General features: G+C 35.8%; 2 protein-coding genes across 2 annotated transcripts; both read left to right on the top strand.

Annotated features, from left to right (window-relative positions):
- The first annotated feature begins 259 nt into the window (after positions 1–259).
- Positions 260–14,315, top strand: LOC129880043 (DNA-directed RNA polymerase 1, mitochondrial). Its single transcript, XM_055953866.1, has 19 exons — positions 260–1,283; positions 2,678–2,884; positions 3,013–3,140; positions 3,303–3,369; positions 3,487–3,545; positions 5,424–5,541; positions 5,692–5,805; positions 5,903–6,034; positions 6,120–6,536; positions 9,249–9,299; positions 9,547–9,617; positions 10,149–10,233; positions 10,675–10,827; positions 11,667–11,741; positions 12,565–12,654; positions 12,771–12,818; positions 13,013–13,127; positions 13,236–13,339; positions 13,543–14,315. Exons 1-19 carry the CDS (start codon positions 453–455, stop codon positions 13,651–13,653), a joined length of 2,976 nt encoding a protein of 991 aa, XP_055809841.1. The 5' UTR covers positions 260–452; the 3' UTR covers positions 13,654–14,315.
- A 1,699-nt stretch (positions 14,316–16,014) lies between these two features.
- Positions 16,015–20,970, top strand: LOC129880042 (putative U-box domain-containing protein 42). Its single transcript, XM_055953865.1, has 5 exons — positions 16,015–16,295; positions 16,851–18,038; positions 18,439–18,748; positions 19,114–19,954; positions 20,069–20,970. Exons 1-5 carry the CDS (start codon positions 16,257–16,259, stop codon positions 20,823–20,825), a joined length of 3,135 nt encoding a protein of 1,044 aa, XP_055809840.1. The 5' UTR covers positions 16,015–16,256; the 3' UTR covers positions 20,826–20,970.
- The last annotated feature ends 1,751 nt before the right edge of the window (positions 20,971–22,721 follow it).

The following is a 22,721-nucleotide window of genomic DNA, read 5'->3' as shown; positions in this document are numbered from 1 at the left end:
AGAATATTGCAAAAGCTTCATATCATTATTAAATTAATAATTTTGTGGAATACTAGAAAATATCATTTTATAATTTTTTAATTTTTTTGGGGAGTTTGCAGGACATTTAATTTCTTGGACCAAAATAAATAAATAAAAGAAATCTGAATTTCAGTGCCATAACCTCCAAAGTTACTGTAAACGGGTCAGGTCACCCAATAAGGTAAAAATAAAACCCGGATATTACTGTTAGTTAATTCCTAGCAATGAAAGAATAGGTTTTTGGAAGGGTTTAAGGCAGCCTCCATTGCCAACTCCTCCTTCCTCTGCTTCTCTTTTCACCATTGTTTCTTCTCAAGATTTTCCCTTTTCAATGCTAACAAGCATTCCACAGTTTCCCTTACCTTTATTTCAGCTTCAGTCATTTGGGGTAATCTTTTTTCTTCAGTTTTTCAAGAAAAGATCCACTGAATATGTGGAGATACATATCTAAACAAGCTTCTTTAAGAAAATTCAGAAACACCCATGATTCAGATTTTCTTGGTTTTGCTAAGTCTTTAGGAAAAACTAGAGAAAGTTATAGGAATCCCAACTTGGGTTTGTCTCAAAGTTCAATCTTTTCTAGAGTTAATGGAAAAATTAGGCATTTAGATGGGATGTGTGAAGTTAGTTGTAAGAACTATGACTTGGGTTTCTCTGGAAGTTCGATTTTTTCTAGAGTTGAAGGAGATTTTCGAGTTTGGACTCACATGGGTTGTGGATCTTTAGGAGTTTTGAGGAGATATGGTAGTGCTGCAGAAGCTATTGCATCTACATCTGAAGAAGATATTGATGAAATTCAAGAATTGATAGAGGAAATGAACAAAGAAAATGAGGCTTTGAAGATTAATTTGCAACCAAAGCAGCCGAAAACAGTAGGTGGGATGGGGATTGGGAAGTACAATTTGCTTAGAAGAAGGCAGATAAAGGTAGAAACTGAAGCATGGGAAGACGCAGCTAAGGAGTATCAGGAGCTGTTGATGGATATGTGTGAGCAAAAGCTGGCGCCAAACTTGCCGTATATTAAATCTTTATTCTTGGGTTGGTTTGAGCCATTGAGGGATGCTATAGCTGCTGAACAGAAGTTGTGTGACGAAGGTAAGAACCGCGGGGCTTATGCTCCCTTCTTTGATCAATTACCGGCTGAAATGATGGCTGTGATTACAATGCACAAGTTGATGGGGTTGCTAATGACGGGTGGAGGAAGTGGTAGTGCTAGAGTGGTGCAAGCTGCTTCCCACATTGGTGAAGCAATTGAGCATGAGGTTCGTCTTTGTCCATTGGGGATTTTGAAATTACTTTTTATTGCTTTGTTTTCATTTCCATATACATTTTATTGAGTCCAAATCTGTGCATCTCATGCAATTTTATGTATTTGGATAAGATTGTAACACGCTATATTGAATAAAGATAAAAGTAGAAGAGGATGATATCAGCACCCCTATGTGTTAGCTCTCTTCTTCAGAATGGACCACTTATACGAGGAATTACTTTTTGTACTTACATTGTAGGCTATACTCTATACATTTGTTGTATGTTCCTTAAGAGTAATCAACAAAACCTCATAGCGAAATGTGCCAGCAGATTCTTTATTGGTGTGAAATATTGGTGTTTCATTAACTCTTAGGAAGCTAAAATTTTGTACTATTGGTTTTTTACTGACCATGTCCCAAGTAATTTCCCCTCGTCTAGAAAGGATAGGTGGGAGAAAGCGATAGCACAAACACATGAATTGAAATAGTTGATTTTATATCCTTTTCTGCGCTTGTCTTGTATTGATTTATGCAAACTTGTTTTTTTGCTTCTCTGCCATAATTTGTTTAATTTTATTGGCAACATTTTCACTGAAAATGCCAGTGGAACTTGGAGAGGCTGCAATAACTTTCATTTCTTTATTCAAGTTTAGTATGATACAGCATCAATATGGGTGAAATTTGGCTGCCAAATTCTCTATTTTGGTCTGTGATAAAGTAATAATTTCATTCATGATGAAATTTCATAATTTTAATATGTGGTTTGCGAGCAATTACATAGGAGCGGGAGTTTTACCCTGTGCGCACCCAATGGATAGTGGTTGTGGGTTTCCCTTGTCATAAAAAAATAATAATTTCATTCATGATTTGGGAGAGAACTCTGGTATACTGTATACAAGCGGTGTACAAGAAGTGGTAGAACCTACAACAAAACATGGTTCTCCACAATGAGCACCCTTTCATCAATACTCACTGGAATCTTGTGGGTGACCAAAAATTGACTAAAAAAAGAATGCTGAATACATTGACTGCCTCTTGAACTTGCCAGTAAGTTTCATTTAGACGCTTTAACTACAACTTATTACAATTGAGCATCTAAACACATGATAAAGTGTTCCTATTAGACACTTCCCGCTCAAACTACAGGCACTTGAACTACATCCTGTTCTTCTGAGTTCTTGTATTGTATGTTCGTCTGCTACATTAATGGGCTCTCTGTATATAGTGCTATGGTATCAATGGCTCTTTTAGGCTATTGGGAACTTCATGGTTTCTTTTCTGTTTCTCCATTTGCTAGTCTAAGTTCAGAATCATTTCTCACAACTAATCAAAAAGTATATAACAAAAAAAAGAGCTGTTCAGCCACGCTTGTGTAGTTCATTTACTCCTATTTCAATTTCTCTCAGGCTAGAATATATAGATTTTTGGAGAAGACCAAGAAAAATGCATTGAATGGGTCCTTGGAAGAAACAGCTGGTGATATAATGAAAGAAAGAGAGAGGTTGAGGAAAAAAGTAAAAATGTTGATGAAGAAACAGAAGCTGCAGCAGGTTAGAAAGATTGTGAAGAAGCAAGATGAGGAAAAGCCTTGGGGCACGGAGAACCTTGTCAAGGTTTGTCTTTAACAGTGTCTTCTCTTCATCACCTTTGTATGATCAGTATTAGAGCTTCCTTCCCCGGTCATGCCCTTGTATTTATAGTAGTTTGTGATGTTTTTGCTGAAAGTAATACCTTTTTATAGGTTGGCTGCCGATTGATTCAGATATTAATAGAAACTGCCTATATTCAGCCTCCAAATGACCAGCTAGATGATTGTCCTCCAGATATTCGGCCAGCATTTGTGCACACCCTCAAAACTGTAGAAACAGTGTGAGTGCAAACTTAGCTCGAGGAATCCCTTTCCCTCAGTTGGGCTCAATAGAAATTGAGGAAACAAGAAAAGAAATCTACTCTTTTCATCAAGGGGTTCAATGTAGATAACATCTCCAAACCATTCATTGTTGATTTCTTTTGTGGCTTCCTTGATTACAGGAAAGGTAGCAGGAGATATGGTGTGATTCAATGTGATCCACTTGTTCGTAAAGGCTTAGATAAAACTGTGAGTACAGTATTTCACGGATACTCATTGCCCATTGGGTGATAATGTGATTCTCATGCTTACATAATCAATGCCATAGAGGAATTATAATGACTGTAAATCTTTGCTCACGAACAGGCTAGACATATGGTGATTCCATATATGCCGATGCTGGTTCCTCCTCAGAATTGGTCAGGGTTAGTATGCAGATCTTCTTTTCTTATTTCCAGTCTGTATGCTAGATACATGAGTTTAGATAATTACTCTGTTCTATTTTCTCCTTTTCTTCCCTAGTGAATAAAAGCTTTTGTTTCCTGTTGGCCGGAAGTTAGTACCTTTGAGGTGTGTCAAAATCCATTCTTTTTTTTTTGGATAAAGGTAATTTGTATTATGAAGAAAAGAATACCCAAGGGATATTCTAGTAATACTTACATCCAAAAGTTGCAAAAGAAAGGAAAAAATCCTATGTAGGTCTTAAGTAATCTAAAATACTGGGAATATCCTCTACATCTTGAGGATATTCATGTTTACACCAAAAAAAGAAAAGAACCATACAATTTAGCTTCAACTTCTGCATAGAGCAGCTGTTGTTTTTAAAACATCTCTGGTTCCTCTCCATCCGTAGAGTCCACCAAATGCAGGTAGGGACAATCTTCCATCTCTCCCTATGTCCTGACTGATTCCCATCGCTGTTCCAGCAAGCTAGAGCTTCCTTGATGTTACTTGGCATAGTCCAACTGATGTCCCTTAAATTGATGAAAATATGCCACAGCTTCACAGTCTCTCTACAATGTAGAAGGAGATGGTTTATTGTCTCGACCTCACATTCACAAAACCAACACCTGGAGCAGATTTGCAAACCTCTTTTGATGAGGTTGTGTTGAGTGAGTACAGCCTGTTTGGCTAGAAACCAAGTGAAACATGCTATCTTGAATGGTATCTTGACTTTCCAAATCATCTTCCAAGGCCATCCACCTATATGAGTACCTGGTCTTTGTGAGCTTCTATAGGCTGAGCCCACTGAAAATCTGCCTTGCTTATCTGAATACCAAAATAGATTGTCCTCGTTTGCGTTTAGATCTTTGCACTGCCCAAGAATGTTGAGCAGCTCAACTACTCCATTGACCTCCCAATCATTTAAATGTCTTCTAAACCTGAGATCCCAGCCCTGATTATCTCTCATTTCTCTGATTGTAGCCTCTTTTTGAAGGCTCAGGTTGAACAAACTAGGGAACCTATTTCTCAAAGTCACCTGATCCACCCATCTGTCTTCCCAGAACAGTGTCCTTCCACCATTCCCTACCTTGATTTTGCATTTATTAAAAAATTTTGCCCAAAGTTTTCTGATGGATCTCCATACTCCAGAGCCATAAGGTTGTGTGGGCAGACTGGTGATCCACAAATTCTCCATTCCGAACCTAGCCTTTATTGTTTCCTTCCAGAGAGCTTGGTCTTGTGAGGCAAATCTCCATAACTTGGTCCCACTTTACTAGATTAGGATCACAATTTCCTTGCCACAAAAATTCCTCCTAATCGCATCCATTCAATCACATTTGCAGGCATAGGGAAAACATACATCATATATGTAGGTAGAGCATCTAGCACACTGTTGATGAGTGTGACTCTACCTCCCAAAGATAAATATTGACTTTTCCATTTCACCAACTTCTTCTCACACTTATCTAGGATGCTGTTTCAAATACCTTTTGACCTGCTCTTGTCATTCTCAAGAATCAAGATAGTATCTGTGGACTGAGGTTTCTCCCACTTGTTTGTAATGCTAGATTTATTGGCCGAAGTTCCACCGAGTAACCATGAGTGTGTGACCTGTTATTGGTATTTGCTTCTTCCTGAAGAACTTGATTGATCTTCAAAGTCGCATTTGAACCTTTTTGTCAGTGGTAATTAGATGTCTGTTCAGATAAAGCTTAACTGATATGTGAATAAGGCTTATTGACTTCCTGTGGTTGGTGATAGGACCACATATTAGCATCAGTTGCTTGGTTTGGTAATTCCAGCACAGTAGGTCTCAGAACTATGTGTGGATTGGGTTAAATTTCCACATTTTCTGGCAGGTATGACAAAGGTGCATACTTATTTTTACCATCATACATTATGCGGACACATGGAGCAAAACAACAGCGTGAAGTGATTAAAAGAGTTCCAAAAAAGCAATTGGAACCTGTATTCCAGGTTTGCTGGCAGATGTTCCCTTTTTATTTTGTTTCCTTATATATAGTATTCAAAATTCAGTCCCCCCCCCCCCACACACAACCAAAAAAAAAAAAGATGGAGAAAAAAATAAGGCCTCATTTTTCACCTTTCTACATTTTGGCCTTTCAGGCACTTGACACTCTTGGTAATACCAAATGGAGGGTGAATAAGAGGGTACTTGGCATATTAGACAGAATATGGGCTAGTGGAGGCTGTCTTGCTGACTTAGTTGACAGGGAAGATGTGGGTGACGATGCTATATGATGTTGCAATTTTGTTTTTCCTTTTGCTTTTTGAGGATTGTTACATGCATGTTTTCTTAGAGTCGAGTTGATTTCAGATACCTTTACCTGAAGAGCCAGACACAGAAGATGAAGAAGAAATCAAGAAATGGAAGTGGAAAGTTAAAGCTGCAAAAAAAGAGAACTGCGAGAGGCATTCTCAGCGGTGTGATATTGAACTCAAACTTGCTGTAAGTTGTATCCTTGTCTTTAGTTAGTTCACTTTTTCCTTGTGTAAAAGTATAGTATTCCATGACCTTTTACTTTGAAGAGCAGGTTGCACGGAAAATGAAGGATGAAGAGGGTTTTTATTATCCACATAATCTTGATTTTCGTGGTCGTGCATATCCTATGCACCCATATTTAAACCATCTTGGTTCTGATTTATGCCGTGGCATCCTCGAATTCTCTGAGGGGCGTCCACTTGGCAAGTCCGGTTTACGCTGGCTGAAGATACATCTAGCAAATGTATATGGTGGTGGCGTTGATAAGTTATCGTATGAAGGTCGTGCCACATTCAGTGAAAACCATATGGAGGATGTTTTTGACTCTGCAGACAGGCCACTGGAAGGAAAGCGTTGGTGGTTGGGGGCAGAAGATCCTTTTCAATGCTTAGCAACATGTATTAATATATCTGAAGCATTGAGAAGCCCTTCTCCAGAGACCTCTATATCTCATATGCCCATTCACCAGGTAATAGATAATGTGAGAATGTTTGTGGTGGAGTTCATAATGTGTGTGCTTCGTTTGAACCTCTTGAAGGCTCCTTAGATGAGAGGGCTGCAGGAATGAAAACCTAAATTTTATGTTGTGTGATTTGTGTACTTTCACTAATTCTAGATGATGCCCACAACTAGTGTAGATGGTCACTGAGGGTGTATAGCTTGTGACTGTATAGTATAATGGTGTGAAGACTGTATAGTATAATGGTGAGAAGTTATTCTCATGGTTTTAGGATTTCCTTTATCAATATGAAAGGTTGATGAAAGTTGCTTTTTGATGGTCATCCTAACAGTTGAACCTTGCTAGCATAGTGATGAACCCGGGGGTGTGGGGTGGGGTGGATTTTCTACAAGATGGATTTCTGTTTGTGTGAATGCCCTCAAATTAATGGTGCCAGTTAGATAGTTGAGGTCTCAAAGTCATGCGTCTAGCAGTTAACTGTGGGCTTTAATGAATAAAGGTGCTATTGAAGAAAAGAAAAATAATGTGTTCAAGAATAATAGAAGACCAAATTACGCAGACAAAAGAACTGAAAAAACATACAATGAAGTAAAATATTTTTTCAAATGTTGCTGTCTTCAAGGCAGATGCAATGTTGCTGCTTAAAGGAGGCATAGTGTAAAATGTATTTTGTACGTAGCCTCAGGGCTTAATCATGCCTCAAGAGAGCCTTTGACAGCTTAGTTGAAAATTGTGTCAAACTCTGCAGCTCAGACATACTGCATCATCCACATATTTACTAGTTTCAGAATCCTTTGAACAGTCCATGATGCCTGCTTGGCAGTGTCCAACAAAGAAGTTCCTGTTCTTCCCATAATATCAGTGAACTGTGAATCCATCTTACCCAGAATTTGTCTTTCTTCTGACTCAGGTTCCATAGTAGTTTGATCATGGCAGCTTTGTTCCAAGACCCCTTACTGTCTCAGGTTGGCAAATTCTATCCCAGGCTAGAAGTATTTCTTTCATAGATCAATTCCTCCAGTCCACAAAAAACTTCCACATGCTCCTTCAATTATCTTTACCAATTCTTTGGAAGGATAAATATCTGAGCCCAGAACACTGACTGACTTGATCAACTTGGCTCTATACCTACATAGGATAAGAACTTTGTGGTCCAAGACTTTGTCCTACTCAAGATCTTATCTATCAAGGGCGGACATTGGGCAGTTGACACCTTCTTTGTACTCAAAGGTACCCCTAAGTATCTTATAAGGAGTTCACCTTTATTGAAGCCCTAGATTCCCAGGATTTCCTGTTGTACTTCTCTTGACACTCCTCCACAATAAACAGAACCTTTTGATGGATTAGCAATAAGGTCAGAGGCTTGTGAGAAACATTGAAACTGATCAAATAGGTAGGTATTACACCGACATAGCATCTCCTCTACAAAATAGGAGTAAATCATCTTCAAACCAAGTTGGATTTGGACATTAGGTTCAATTTGTCATATTTAGGATGGAAGTTAAAAGTTTGGAATCTTCCCCCATTGCTTCAATAGTCTACCTAGATGTTCCATTGCTACAACAAACAAGAATGGGGACAATGGATCTCCATGTCTCAAGCCTTTCTTAGTTTCAAAAGGCTTAGATAATTTCCCATTAATGATGATGGAATAGGACATTATCTCCACACATGCCATTACTTCACTAGTTTTTTGGTGTAAAGAACAGAATATAGAAGAGCAAATCCAACTAGTGGATTTTATAGGATTCTTGTATCTTTTATTCTCTTTGCTGTAAACTTTTTGGAGGTGGCCAGTATAGCCCTTAATGCTGAAGAATACAAATTACCAGTTTCAAAAAGAATATAGGCTGATCAGTAGCTGCTCTACATTGGCCACTCAATAGAATCATAGACTTTTTTTGCATGTCAATCTTGAGCATGCTTCTAGATGATACCCCTTTTCTCTGATACCTCTTTACAAATTCAATACTGAGTAGAATATTGTCAGTGATAACCCTTCCTGGAATAAATCCTGCTTGACCACAATCCACCAGACAGTTCGTAACATTCTGCATTCTCTTTGTGAGTACTTCAGAGATCAACTTATACAACAAGAGATTGGTCTAAATTCTCTGATAGAAGAAGGATTCTGTACTTTAGGAATTGCTCTGACAATGGTGCAATTTATGGCCTTGAACATCCAAGCAGTCTGAAATGCAGCACTGCATATGAGACTTCATCCCCAATCATAGGCCAAGTTTTGTTGAATGCCGTGTGATATTTGTTTTAGCTTACTGTCAATGGTTGTATGATTTAGGTTGTAAACTCTCCTCTAATTTCGTTGTTCTCATGGGAGTCCTATAATTGTTTCATTAATTTAGTGCAATTTTGTATTTCACCTGCACTATGTTAGTATTGCATGTTATAATCCAGATTACTGGGTATGTGGTTGTACTATGCTTTTTGTTAATCTTTCTCATGTAATAAATATTAGATCCTTAATAATTAATAATTTTCGTGAAATCTATAGGAAAATTGAACTCGTGAATAAATATATCCCTATCTTCTAAGAAAATGTATTGTTGAAGAGCCATCTGTTAATCACAAAAGGATGAACTAAACATTCTAATATGTGGTGGCTTTAGCCATTACCTAAATGTTGAGTTGCATGCATATGTCATGTTTTGAAGTTGTACCTACAATGTGAATCTAATTGTCTTCTTATGACTTCTAATGAAGGATGGGTCGTGCAATGGGCTACAACATTATGCCGCCCTTGGCAGGGATAAGGTAATTGATGTCTTTTTTTATTGCCTACATTAAGACTTTGTAAGATTGATTCATTGAATAAGTTGTCTTTGTTTGATATCAAGTATGCCTGCTCTGGGCTTGAGTTGCAGGATTAGCTAATTCAGCATTCAAATGTACTTGACAAAATTATGGCATAGTTTTGTGTTGTGTACTACAGAATTAATCCTAAATGGTGCTAACATTTTTTGAGTTGCCGAGTTTTGACCGAGTCTGGATTACTTTACAGTTAGGAGCAGCTGCAGTCAATCTTGTTGCTGGAGACAAGCCTGCTGATGTTTATTCTGGAATTGCTACTCGGTGAGTTACTATTTTGCCACTAAACCGCACTTTCCCTACTTCCTTTCTTTTGTTATCACTCCTTCAATGTGGCTTTCAATCCTAGAAGACTTTAGTCTGAGACCTGCTGTAGAAAATGTTGCAGGATGTTTGATCAAATTCACTGTGTATTGTCTTTGGCGAGAAGAGATTATAGTATGACAATATCTCTACCAAATTTTTCTCGTGATACCTAGATACTTAAGTTGTTGTAATTGTGATTGATGGGTTCAGGATTAGATGTAAATTTCATTAATAGAGAGCATCATTTTGTCTAATAATGGTAATAGTATTCTAGTACTAGTACTGCATGAAAATGATTCTGCTTTCCTATTTCAGTAACCTATGTAAAAGCTCTTGGATTTAGTTGATTCCAAAATTGCTAGGTTGGATCAACAATTATCCTTTCCTTATGTGATAGGAATGCTTTTGTGATTAATTTTAGTTCTGAGACAATCTTAGACAGGAGACTGCTTTTCTGTATCATGATTGTAAGTTTCTTTCTTCAACCAGAGTTCTTGATATTATGAAGAGAGATGCAGATAGAGATCCTGCAACTGATCCAAATGTGATACGTGCCAGGCTGTTAATTAACCAGGTTTGTCTTTGATGTGTCTAAATTCTTCGGGCTTATTTACTGTCAATGATGGAATTTTTTTTCTAGAGTTTTATGGAGTAATATACGAGGGGCATACATCTATAATTGGTTTCTATGTTCAATTAACGGCTGAATGATAAGCATTGGATAGTTTTTTTGAAGAGGTAATTGTATTAAAAAGTAGCACAAAGAGAGTGCTAGTTTTTCTGTACAAGTGAACAAAAGAAAAAGAAAAACCATAAGTATAGTCCTCTTCAACTGATGGATTCCATGAATTCTAACAATGTTTCTGCCTCATTAGCATACTCCAGTTTACATCATGAATGAAATAGCAAAAGATAATCAAAGCTTTGAACTGATTTGCACTACTCTTCAGAGCATCATTATAAAGTGCTGAATAATATTTCTTCTGTAACACATTGCTCTTGATTGCTGACTCAGGTGGACAGGAAATTGGTCAAGCAAACAGTGATGACATCAGTGTACGGTGTCACGTATATTGGTGCTCGTGACCAAATCAAAAGAAGATTGAAGGAGCGTGGTGCCATTGAAGATGATAACGAGTTGTTTGCAGCAGCTTGTTATGCAGCGAAAGTATGAACTTAGATTATCCAATCTGCTTGGGCTTTTCAATATAATTATATTTGGATTTATAGTAAATGTCATGGCATAGCAAAATAAATCTGTCTATCTCAAGTAGAAAATCATTTCCTTGTGGTTAGTCCTGAAGTGATGTCTAACAGTAATATGGGCCATCACTTATATATATATATATATATATAAAAAGTAAACGTGGTTATCGTTTTTCTGTTCTCGATACAAGCTATCCTCTGTTCTGTTCCACAGAACACAAAAGTCAATGTAGGGGTGCAACATATTCTCCCAGCAAATGTTAAATGAAGTCATATTTTGATTTTCTTTTAAATCATGGTGTTGTTTTAAACAAACAAACAAACAAAAAAAGAAACAAAAATTGACGGGAATAAGGTCTAGCTACCCATGCAAAATGCAGTATTACTCCAATCCTTAAACTTGCGTCCATATCTCCTTCAACAATCAAATTTAACTTTGGTCAAACACATTTTCAGATAAATTTATGCAGTCTTACAAAATTCAAAATCTTCTACATAGTACATAGTTGTACTTCCATGTAATTTATCATTTTTCCATTTCATGGTGAAACATATTTCTACATTTAGTCTTGAATTTGGCTTTGGCCAACACCAACTCTGACCTTTGGGAGTCAAATTGGGAAATGTTTCGGGATGAAGTGAGTGGTTTGAAACATGGTGCAACTGCATTTGAGGTCCTTAAGGTTACTGTTGAATTACGTATCTATACTTTCTGTTGTCTATGTAGCGTCAATGTTCCTTCAAATTTTGTTCTGTATCTGCTTATGTACTTGGTCTAATTATCTTTCATCGCATGGTCAGACCACCTTGACTGCCTTAGGAGAGATGTTTGAAGCTGCCAGAAGTATCATGAGTTGGCTCGGAGATTGTGCAAAGGTTTGTTTTTATTCCAATTGTCACACTAGTTGGTTAGTTCATGTATTAAATTTTGCGTTATTAAATTAAAATTGTTGTTAAACTTATTCAGAATTTCAAGTTTGATGTATGATACATAATTTGTGTCTCGGTGGTTTGTTCAAATATGCGCTTCAGCCTTTCCCCTGATCCTAGTTCAGTGACTTCCTTGTTCTGTACAGATGCTGATCTTTAGGTATATATAAGGTGGAACTAAAAAATTATTTGATGCTTCCATGTTTCCTGGTCTATTCTGGATGTGGAAAGCAGTAGCATAGGCTAAGTTGCATCAACAACAACAACAAACTCAATGTGCTCTCACAAGTGGGGTTTGAGGAGGGTAAAGTGTACACGACCTTACCCCTACCTTTGAGAAGGTAGATAAGCTGTTTCCGAGAGAGATCCTTGGCTGAGCAAACAGTGAAAAAGAGGCAATAGCAACAAATAGAAACAGCAGCAAGATAATAAGATATTGAAACAACTGGCAGTGATAGAAATCTAAAAATAAGGGGAAGAAACAAATAATACTAAAACTCTGGGATGAAAAATTATATTCTATTATCCTCTAATTGAACTCAATGTGGTGTTAGTCAATGAATTCAAAAGTGTTTTGTTCCTAATTGTAACCTTAGGGAGGAAAACCCTTTCAGATGGGAAAGTTTTTGAAGGTAAAGGAATGAAAAAAAATGTCAAACATCAGTATCACCTGATTATGTAGCTCCTGACTTTTTTTCCATTTCGATGGATTTTGAAGTTTTTATGGTCTCATTTTCTTTTTACTAATGGTTAACACTTTATTATCCAGATTATAGCCATGGAAAACCAGCCTGTACAATGGACTACTCCACTTGGGCTTCCAGTTGTGCAACCTTACCGCAAATTAGGAAGGCATCTTGTAATGTTCTGATGTATTCAAAGCTTAAATTGCATGGAGTTTCAAACTATCTTATGTTGTTGACAAATTTCATATTTGAAGGTCACTGACTATTTGTGACTTTAAACTCTATGCAGATTAAAACTTCTCTTCAGATTTTGACATTACAGCGTGAAACAGATAAGGTCTGCTTGCATTCTTCACTTATAATGCTTATACAACAAAAAAAATGAAACGGAATAACATACAATTACACAGTGCAAAAATGTGAAACTAATTGGAGTTGTTGGATCAATGTACTGTGTATTGCATAGCATCGACTATAAGTTGGAAGTTAGGTGGTGTTTTCTGTTATTCATGCTCTTATCATAAATTACAGGTAATGGTTAAGCGACAGAGAACAGCATTCCCTCCAAATTTTGTTCACTCTCTTGATGGTTCCCACATGATGATGACTGCCATTACCTGCAAAGAAGCTGGCTTAAGTTTTGCAGGTTTGTATTGCTGCCTATTTTCTTTCCAGTCACATGAAATGTCAAGTGCCCGTGTGAATAAGCATCGGATGACACATGCTAATGTTTTCGTACCAATATTGATGGCAGGAGTGCATGATTCATACTGGACACATGCATGTGACGTCGACCAAATGAACAAAATTTTGAGAGAGAAATTTGTGGAACTCTACGACGCACCCATACTGGAAGATGTAAGTTTTTTCAAAAGTTTGCCCTTCTAGACATTAATGATTCTCACATTAAATAAACTTTAATTTACAGTATCCTGCTTGTAGCCCTTCTTATCCTCATCAAATTTGCATTGGATTTTGCTTATGTTTTCTTCAAGATTAGACTGCTAAAGACTAAAGTATATCGTGTCCCAAATTAATAACACACTGTTAATTGTTAACAGTTACTGGAGAGTTTTCAGAAGTCATTCCCCGACTTACAGTTCCCTCCGTTACCAGAGCGGGGTGATTTCGATCTAAGAGAAGTTCTAGAATCTCCCTACTTTTTCAACTAGTCGAGCAGTCTTATTTTTCAATATTATGTGGTCTGGTATTTGCTTTCTCCCTGCAATGTTAAAACTCAATGGGATCTTCAAACTCTTGGATCCATGGCGCTAGGCCAACTGCTGCGCTGGAAGTCAAGAAACATGAGCCTATACTGACACATTGGCTGCTCCGCGTGGATGACCCTGTTGTATACTACTGCAGAAGGCGACATTGACCATACATGTTGGACAAGCTTAGGATTTCCAGGATGAGTCAGGTTGCAATGCCTATAATGCTTATATTGTGACATAAGCTACTCTACGAAAAGTTGTACTGGGTGAAAGCAGTCAGGCTAATGGTTTTGATGAAATATTATTCATGTACAAGCATGTAGAGGCAGGCGTAAGCAAAAGCGAAAACGCCTCCAGCACTGGAAAGACAAACTAATGAAGACTGACCTTAGATGACTCTACAGAGTGCTGAGTAGAACAGTAAGATAACTTCTTCCCCTTTTCCCCCCCTCAATAAAATCTTATTATTACTCGCTCTTTGTACCATTTACATAGCAGGCTGTATATATTTATTTATGGTGAAATGTCACCTCATTTTTTATACCTCCTTATATCTTTATCCCAAGCTTTGTTGTAATAAGAATACACTTCACAGATTTTTAATAGAAAGAAGTTATTTTCTTGTAATTGTTCATACAATTAGTACATGCTATGCTATTCATTATTAAGAAAAAGGAAAAAAAGTGAATGGGGATTGGATTGATGTGAAATTAGAATCCTAGGTCGTGACCAAGGAAGAGCCTACTATTCAAAATACACTGTCAACATCACTATTACAATCGGAATAGAAATCCTATTTTCATCTTTCTCGAATTCGCTTTCCGTGGTGACTCATCAGATATTTAGTTACAACTATTGGATCACTAAATTGATAGCCACAGCTAACCGTTGATTAATGAAAGTTGAGCCCAAAAATTGGTCATCCATTTCAATTTATGAGATATACTTTGATAACAAAAAGGCTATCTTTTTATATTTAGAAAAATAATTTAATTTAAATTTCGTATTTTACTCCTCAGGAGATGATTTAGTTATACAAATGTATATGGTTTATTTTAGATCACAATTTTTTAAAGAAATTTTTTCTTAAATTTCATGCTTAATTGCATCACATAAATTAAGATGAATAAGTTAGGTTTTTAAGCTCTTGTGGTTAAAATAGAAGCACTGTAACTTACTATAGTTATCTTAATTTGATAACATTAAAATATAGTAATAAATAGCTTGCTACAGTCAATTTTGCAAAGCAAGAAATCAAAAGAAATTCAATTTATATATATATATCTATTAATTTTCAATGAAAAAGGTTTAGTTGAACTCTCCATGCTCTCTAGCTATCGGTTGAAATACATCAATTTATATTATCAATGTATATAAAATATATAAATTATAAAATGAGGCAAGTCATTGACTAGACTGTTTAATGATTTAGGTCACAAGAAGTAAAATCTAGTTGGATGAACAACTTCATCAAAACATCTAAATCAACTATAACTTCACATTAATATCCACATAAAGTCGATTAAAGAAATCTAAAAAAAAAAGAAATTTATGATATTAAAAAGGGCAGGTACACTAAGTATTCCGCATTTACAGTAAGGTTCGAAGAAGAATCGTATTCTTAGAGTGTGATATAATCAATTTACACTGCAGTGGAAAATATCACGATTCGAATCTATGCATCAAATTTACACTGATGCAATCATCAAAGTAACTGATATTGCGACTCAAATCCATGCATCAAATTTACATTGATGCAAACATCGGTGCTGATATCACGACTCGAATCAATGCATCAAATTTATGATATTAAGAAACAAAATTTCATTCTTAACAATTTTTATACTACTAAATAAAAGTGGCAGCCATGATAAGATAACAAGAGGCATAAGTTTGATAGCACCACAATTATATATTTGGTTGAATTTATCAAAGTTGATGTTACTCTCTACCCACTCAATATCTATATCCATAGAAATTGAATTCCAATTGAAAAGTTCTTCTCCTCCTTTTCATTTCTTTTCTTGATTTCCCCCTTTTTTTGGATTACAAATTGTTAAAAATAAATAAATCAACTTGATGATCCTACTTGCTCAAAAACTAAAGTCAAATATCAAAGTAAAAGAAAATAAAACCAATGAAATATTTACTAATGTGTCTTAGTACAGCTGACTGAGTCTTAAATCTTGACTATTTAAGTATTTATTGCTTCTTTCAAACTAACTACCTAAGCAAAAATAAAAAATAAAAATAAAAATCAAATTGACATAAGAAATTTTAGTAGATAATAGTTGTTAGTAGATAATAGTTGTTCACATGAAAAACAAATTTTATTTTTTGTGAAGAAGTGACTGATTCAGATCATCCCTTAAAATGTCTTCTTCAAGATTTTGGAGAACTACCATATAACCTTCTCCTACCGATGTATTTTTATATCCCTCAGCTTCTTCAGATCGCTTAATCCTGTTCATCTTCAGCACAAAAATGCTCGATCAGCGAGCTATTACGCACTCTTTCATTATAGTTTAGAGAACTTGCAAGAGACTTAATTCACTATAGAGATGGACATGTCTGGCAGTATAGATTCTGATATCATACTGGTAAGTAATTAATTCTCTTTTGCAAATTTTCCATATCCAAACAAGCCCTTTTAGTTGTTTTCCCTTCTGTTTGATTGATTACATAGTAGTAAGAGGTTCTAACTAAGTACATGGTAATAGTTGAGTCCATTATACTTATAACAACTTGGTTGTTCTTGCATTTTATATTGCTCGGACTCTAAAAAAATGCACTACTTTTGGAGAATCTGATACGCACTAGCGGTATTTTTGAAGAGTTTGAGCAACATAGCTTGCAACCTACTTTCATCAAGCTTAGAAGTATTCTTCTTGTGAGGAAAAAAAATTCAAAGGACTCCAAGAAATTGTTAAGTTATAAAAAGGGGTGTGATTAGACTCTCTAGGTCAGATTTTAGCTTAATAGTTGAAACAATGTCACATTTTCTTTCTCAGGTGACCAATTGAACATCCTTCGTTGGAAAAGTATACTATTTATATAAAAAATAAATACTACTCTATTTGTGTTTGACGTCAAAAAAGTACTTATATTAAATTTTGAACATTCTTAGCGAAATTTCTAACTTCGTCACCGCTTAGGTCAATGGAGAAAGGGACAGAGTTGGTATACTTGCTGAAACCTTGTTGGCAAGTATTTCAGAGTTCACAAAATCAGTGGTTTCAATAGATGTCGAAAAAGAGAATTTCATTGAGATTGGAAGCTACTTATACCGCGTTTCTGCAGTCATAATGGAGTTGCAAATAGGAAAAAATGCAACATCAAATGTCATAGAGAAATTACAGTCTATGTTTGAAAATGTGCATCTAGCTAATGATCTGATCAAGAAATGCCATAACTATAGGCAAAAAAATCAGTTGATTGAACCAAGTATAGAACAACTTCAAGTTGTGAACAGACATATCGCGGAAGGATTGAGTCTCATACCATCTTATTTTTATGGGGAACAAGAATGTGCAGAGATCGCGGTTAAGTCTCTCTCAAAAGATATGATAGGTGCAGCAGCATTTGTAGCAAGAAAAAATCCGGTTTCTGAGCAGACAGAGTTAGAAGTTAACATGTTGCATTCAAGGGAACTAATGACTAATGAAACAGTAGAAACTGAAACTGAAACAGATCTTTACTCCATTGATATTGAAGTTTCCGTGGAGAATCTTCGATTAAATGATTCAACAAATCTTTATATAAGTGACAATTCGAGAAGCAGTATCAGCGGAGGCTTTCATTTTCAGAATCATGGGAACCGGAGCCCTGGTTCTTTAACAAATTTGCCACGGATGTCTGAGCCTGAATACATGGAACCTCTATACGAAACATTCTTTTGTCCTTTAACAAAGAAGATTATGGAGGATCCTGTCACAATAGAAAGTGGAGTAACATATGAGAGGGACGCGATATCAGAATGGATTAATAAGTCTGATAACAACCGCGAAGAAATATTTTGTCCAAAGTCAGGCCAGAAGCTAAAGAGTAGAAATCTGAGCACTAATGTGGCATTGAAAGCAACAATAGACGAATGGAAAGAAAGAAATGAAACCGCAAGGATCAAGGCTGCAAGGGCAGCATTGGCTTCAGCTACTACACATGATATAATACTCAAAGCAATCGAAGATTTGCACAGCATTTGCCTCAGAAAGCCGTACAATAAGGTACAAGTTCGTAGCATTGGTGTTATACCAATGCTTGGAAATTTACTGGATAACAGAAACAGAACTATAAGATGTGCAACGTTGGAATTGTTGCGATATTTGGCTGAAGATGATGAGGAGGTAATAGTCAATTTCTTTTATGCTTGACACGTTATAAGCTAAAAAATTATACAACTACTACTCACTCTGTTTCAATTTGTTTGTCTGGTTTTGACTTGACACAGAGTTTATGAAAGTAATGAAGACTTTTGAATCTTGTGGTCTTAAACTAAAGATATTTAGAATGTATCAAAATGCCCTTTAATCTTGTGGTCTTAAACATGTCACGTGGAAAGTTAGAATTAAAGAGTTGCCAACAAAGGATAGAGACATTATTTTCGAAACAGACTAAAATGAACGACAAACAAATTGAAACGGAGAGAGTATAACATTTCACATTTTATTTGTCTTCACTCAACATTGAACATAATTGGAATATCCTCTAGACATGTTACTGAGTTGAGCTGTTGCAAAAATGCAGGAAGTAATTGCTCAAACTATCGATATTGCTACAGTCACAAGGATGCTGTCAAGTAATCACGGACCTATTAGGCATGTATCATTACGACTTTTGCTTGAGTTATCGAAATCCCAGTTTCTGTGTTATAATATTGGGGCAGTTCCTGGAGCCATCCTCATGCTGATCACAGCCAAATACAGACATACCGATGATTCATTCGTTGCAGATAAAGCGGATGAAGTCTTGAAAATCTTGGAGAAATATCCTTGCAACATCAAACACATGGCTGAAAATGGATATTTGGAGCCACTTTTAAATCATCTTCTTGAAGGTAAATCATGTGCTCCCTCCGCTTTAATTTGTTTGTCTTACTTTCATTTTTAGTCTGTTTAAAAAAAATGTCCCTTTCCATTTTCGGAAACTCTTTAATTTCAACTTTCCACATGACATGTTTAAGACTACAAGATTAAAGGATATTTTGGTACATTCTACGTATCTTTAGTTTAAGACCACATGATTTAAAAGTCTTGTTTACTTTCTTAAACTCCGTGTCAAGTCAGAACCAGACAGACAAATTGAAACATAAACTATAGACATGTATCAAGAGGTCGTTTCCAAGTTGAATCTTCTTTGGTGTCAAACTTCGAATTCAAGGAACTGACTTTTACTTACTACTACCAAAAAAAACTTGAGTAGGCAGTGGAGAGATGAAAATGGAGATGGCACGATACCTCGGGGAAATCGTGCTTGGATCTGACAGCATAATCTATGTTGCTGAACGAGCTTCTCCGACTTTGATCAAAATGGTAGAGAGTGGAAATACTTTGAGCAGGAATGCAGCCTTTGTAGCTCTACAACAAATTTCTTCTCACCATCCAAATGCTAACACACTTGTTAAAGCTGGCCTTGTCCAAATCATGATTGAAGAGATTTTCACACGAACGATGATTCACGATGAGCCAATGAACTCAAAGAAAGAAGCAGCTGGTATACTTGCAAATTTGCTCGAGTCCGGATTAGAGCTAGAGAATCTTCAAGTTAACGACCGTGGCCACACATTGGTTTCAGACTACATGATATTCAACTTCATCCAAAGGATCAAGAACTCAACCCCCGAAGAAATGAATTTTCACCTTGTTAGGATCTTGATTTGCCTGATGAAGTATCCCAAAGCATCGTCTACTATTACCTCTGTGATCAAAGAGACGGATGCTAGCTACAATCTGATCGAGCTCATCAATAACCCTGACGAAGAACTCAGCCTTGCAGCACTTAAGCTTCTTATCACTCTGTCTCCTTTCATGGGGCACACAATTTCAGACAGATTATGCAAAACCAAAGGACAACCCGAGAGCCTAATTCACGATCCATCTGAAAGTCCTCGGATCACAGAAAAGCAAGCGGTCTCCATGACTCTTCTTGCAAAGCTTCCCCACCAAAACATGGCACTCAACCTAGCATTGGTCAACAAGAACACAATTCCTACAATCATAGAACAAATCAACAAAATCCATGTCAGTGGGACAAGAACAAGCAGGTATTGTTTGTGTTTTATAAGATGGTGAAAGTATTAATTGTATAGAAGGGCTTTAAACTTTGAAATTCCAAAAAAATTAATTAAAATATCTAACAAAAAATCAAATTTAAACAGGTACACAAGTGCATATTTTGATGGACTAGTAGGAACTCTTGTCAGATTGACAACAACACTCTACGATCATCAAATTCTGCATGTAATAAGAACGTTCAACTTCACGTACATATTCACAGAGTTACTCGTGAAAACATCAAGCGATGAAGTCCAAAAGTTATCCGCGATTGGTCTAGGGAACTTATCAAAGCAATCAGTCAACTTATCAAAACCACCACCAATCAAGAACAACAAGTACATAAAATCAGTTCTACTAAGAAGATGTATGTCTCTCCATTCAAAGTCCGAAAAAGTACCATTATGCTCAGTCCATCGAGGCATTTGTTCTGCTGAAGACAGCTTCTGCTTAATCGACGCTAAGGCAGTTGAAAGGCTACTATCCTGCTTACAACATGACAATGTGGAGGTAGTTGAAGCAGCATTATCAGCTATATCGACGTTACTAGACGATAAAGTTGATATAGACAAGAGTGTTAAGTTACTGATTGAGATGCAAACCATTCAACATGTGCTGAATGTGGTGAAGGAACACAGAGAAAGTGTCTTGTGGCAGAAATCATTTTGGCTAATTGAGAAGTTTCTATCAAAAGGTGGGGACAAATCTGTTTCTGATATATCACAAGACAGGTTGTTCCCTGCTACTGTAGTCAGTGCATTTCAACATGGAGATGTATGCACAAGGCAAATGGCTGAGAAAATCTTGATGCATTTGAACAAAATGCCACATTTTGCCAATACTGCTAGTTTTACTTCATAAATAATGCTAGATAGTTTGTAATAATATATAGAGGTCTTAAATTGAACAGACACAACGAACATTGTTCGTGAAGGAATATGACTATTCTGAATAGTCACGATCTCTTAAGTTTCTATAAATATAAGGACCATCTCTTGAAGTAGCATAAGAAAAACCTTCAGGGATAAACATAAAAATCGCGTTGGATTTCTATATTAGAAAGTCACTTTCTTTATGAAGAAAATTGGAATCAGAAAGAACGATTTTCTGAGATAATAAGTATTAGTTGAATGATCATCCGAGAAATCAATCCCGTAAAAGTCGAGTTTATTTCTCAGATGATCACTCAATTACTAGTTATTTATCTCAGAAAGTCACTTTCTTTGTTGAAGAAAATTGGAATTAAGACGAAAGGTGACTTTCTGAGAGAATAACTATTAATTAGTTGAGTGACCATCCGAGAAATCAACCCCATAAAAAATCATTTTGATTTCTCATATAGTCACTCAACAAACAGTTATTATCTCAAAAAGTCACCTTATTTATTGAAGAAAATTAGAATCAAGAAGAAAGATGACTTTTTGAAAAAACAACTATTAATTGAGTGATCATCCGAGAAATCAACATGTAAAATTCTCTTAGAGCCCGTTTGGATGGGCTTAAAAAAATAACTTTTATGTATGAAGTGCTTTTAGAACTTTGAAGTGCTGAAAGTTATTTTTATAAATAAGCAGTTGAGTGTTTGGATAAAAGTGCTTATGATGTGAATTTTAGAGTTAACAGAATAAAAAAAGGTAGTTTGGAAATTTAGTTAAAATATAAGGGATATAAAAGTAATTTCCATGGTCAAAGAAAATGACTTTAAGCACTTTGGAAAAAAAAGTTAGGAATCCTAACTTTTCATTTTTGACTGACTTTAAGAACTTTATGGCTTAAAGTCAGTATTAGGCAAACACGTCCAAAAGCTAAAAAGAAGTTTTAAGTTGGTTTTGACCAACTTAAAGCCAATTCAAACGGGCTCTCAGTGGCATTTTATAAAAAATTGTTACTAATATTTTTTTCTGTTCATTTTTGGTTCAGAATTTGCTACTGAAATTAATATGGAAAAGGTGAGTTGTCATTTCATGTTTGCATGATTGCATCTGGTGGGGTTTTCTTTATGAAGCCCATTAAATTATAACAAAATTAGATGGCATATTTACGTACCAACAATTAGGGCAAAAATGTCACTCCATATATAGTTAGGAAAAATATTTACAAAATACCGTACCGGGGTATGTACGTTGTACATCTTTGGGTATAAATATTTTATTCCGTCTAGGTAAAATATTGATAAATTGTTAATGAAAATCTTGAATCTTTATAATTATGAAAAGATATAGTAATTGGAAAATTAACTGGTGCACATATATAGTTTAACATCGAATAATACGAATATATATTTATATTTTAAAAAAAAACTTTATATAAAAAAATTTAAATGCTTCAGTTCTCCTTAAAATATCGAACCAAACCAAATATTATCAACAACATACTAAGGATAATTTCATAAGTGGGGTTTGGAGAAAATGGTGTGTAGGCATACGACATACCGCGGACCTTACTTATATCTTATGAAGGTATAGAAATTATTTCTGATAGAACCTCAGTTCAAGTAAAGCATATTAAAAAATGTTTAAAAAGGAAATACAATAATGAAGAACCATGTTGAAAACAGTAGCAATATTAACAAATAATATGATAACCAAATTTAAATGAAATAATAAAGTAGGAGTAATAATAATAATATTGATAAGAAAAACTAGACATGATCGATTGTTTACTAGCCTTTCACTAATCCTCGACCTTCGTAATTTTCTATGGAAGATAATCATATGATAGATGCTAGATGAGTCGCAGGAGTGTCATATCCTATTA

The sequence above is a fragment of the Solanum dulcamara genome, chromosome 2 (assembly GCF_947179165.1).
Source record: "Solanum dulcamara chromosome 2, daSolDulc1.2, whole genome shotgun sequence".
Lineage (NCBI taxonomy): Eukaryota > Viridiplantae > Streptophyta > Magnoliopsida > Solanales > Solanaceae > Solanum > Solanum dulcamara.
The sequence above is the reverse complement of the archived record's forward strand: the minus strand, read 5'-3'. Positions and strand labels throughout refer to the sequence as shown.

Coding starts and splice junctions, on each gene's coding strand:
- LOC129880043 (XM_055953866.1), top strand. CDS start 453: ATGTGGAGATACATATCTAAACAAGCTTCTTTAAGAAAATTCAGAAAC. Junction 5,542..5,691: donor AATTGGAACCTGTATTCCAG/GTTTGCTGGCAG, acceptor TTGGCCTTTCAG/GCACTTGACACTCTTGGTAA. Junction 6,537..9,248: donor CTCATATGCCCATTCACCAG/GTAATAGATAAT, acceptor CTTCTAATGAAG/GATGGGTCGTGCAATGGGCT.
- LOC129880042 (XM_055953865.1), top strand. CDS start 16,257: ATGGACATGTCTGGCAGTATAGATTCTGATATCATACTG. Junction 18,749..19,113: donor TTTAAATCATCTTCTTGAAG/GTAAATCATGTG, acceptor AAACTTGAGTAG/GCAGTGGAGAGATGAAAATG. Junction 19,955..20,068: donor AGTGGGACAAGAACAAGCAG/GTATTGTTTGTG, acceptor AAATTTAAACAG/GTACACAAGTGCATATTTTG.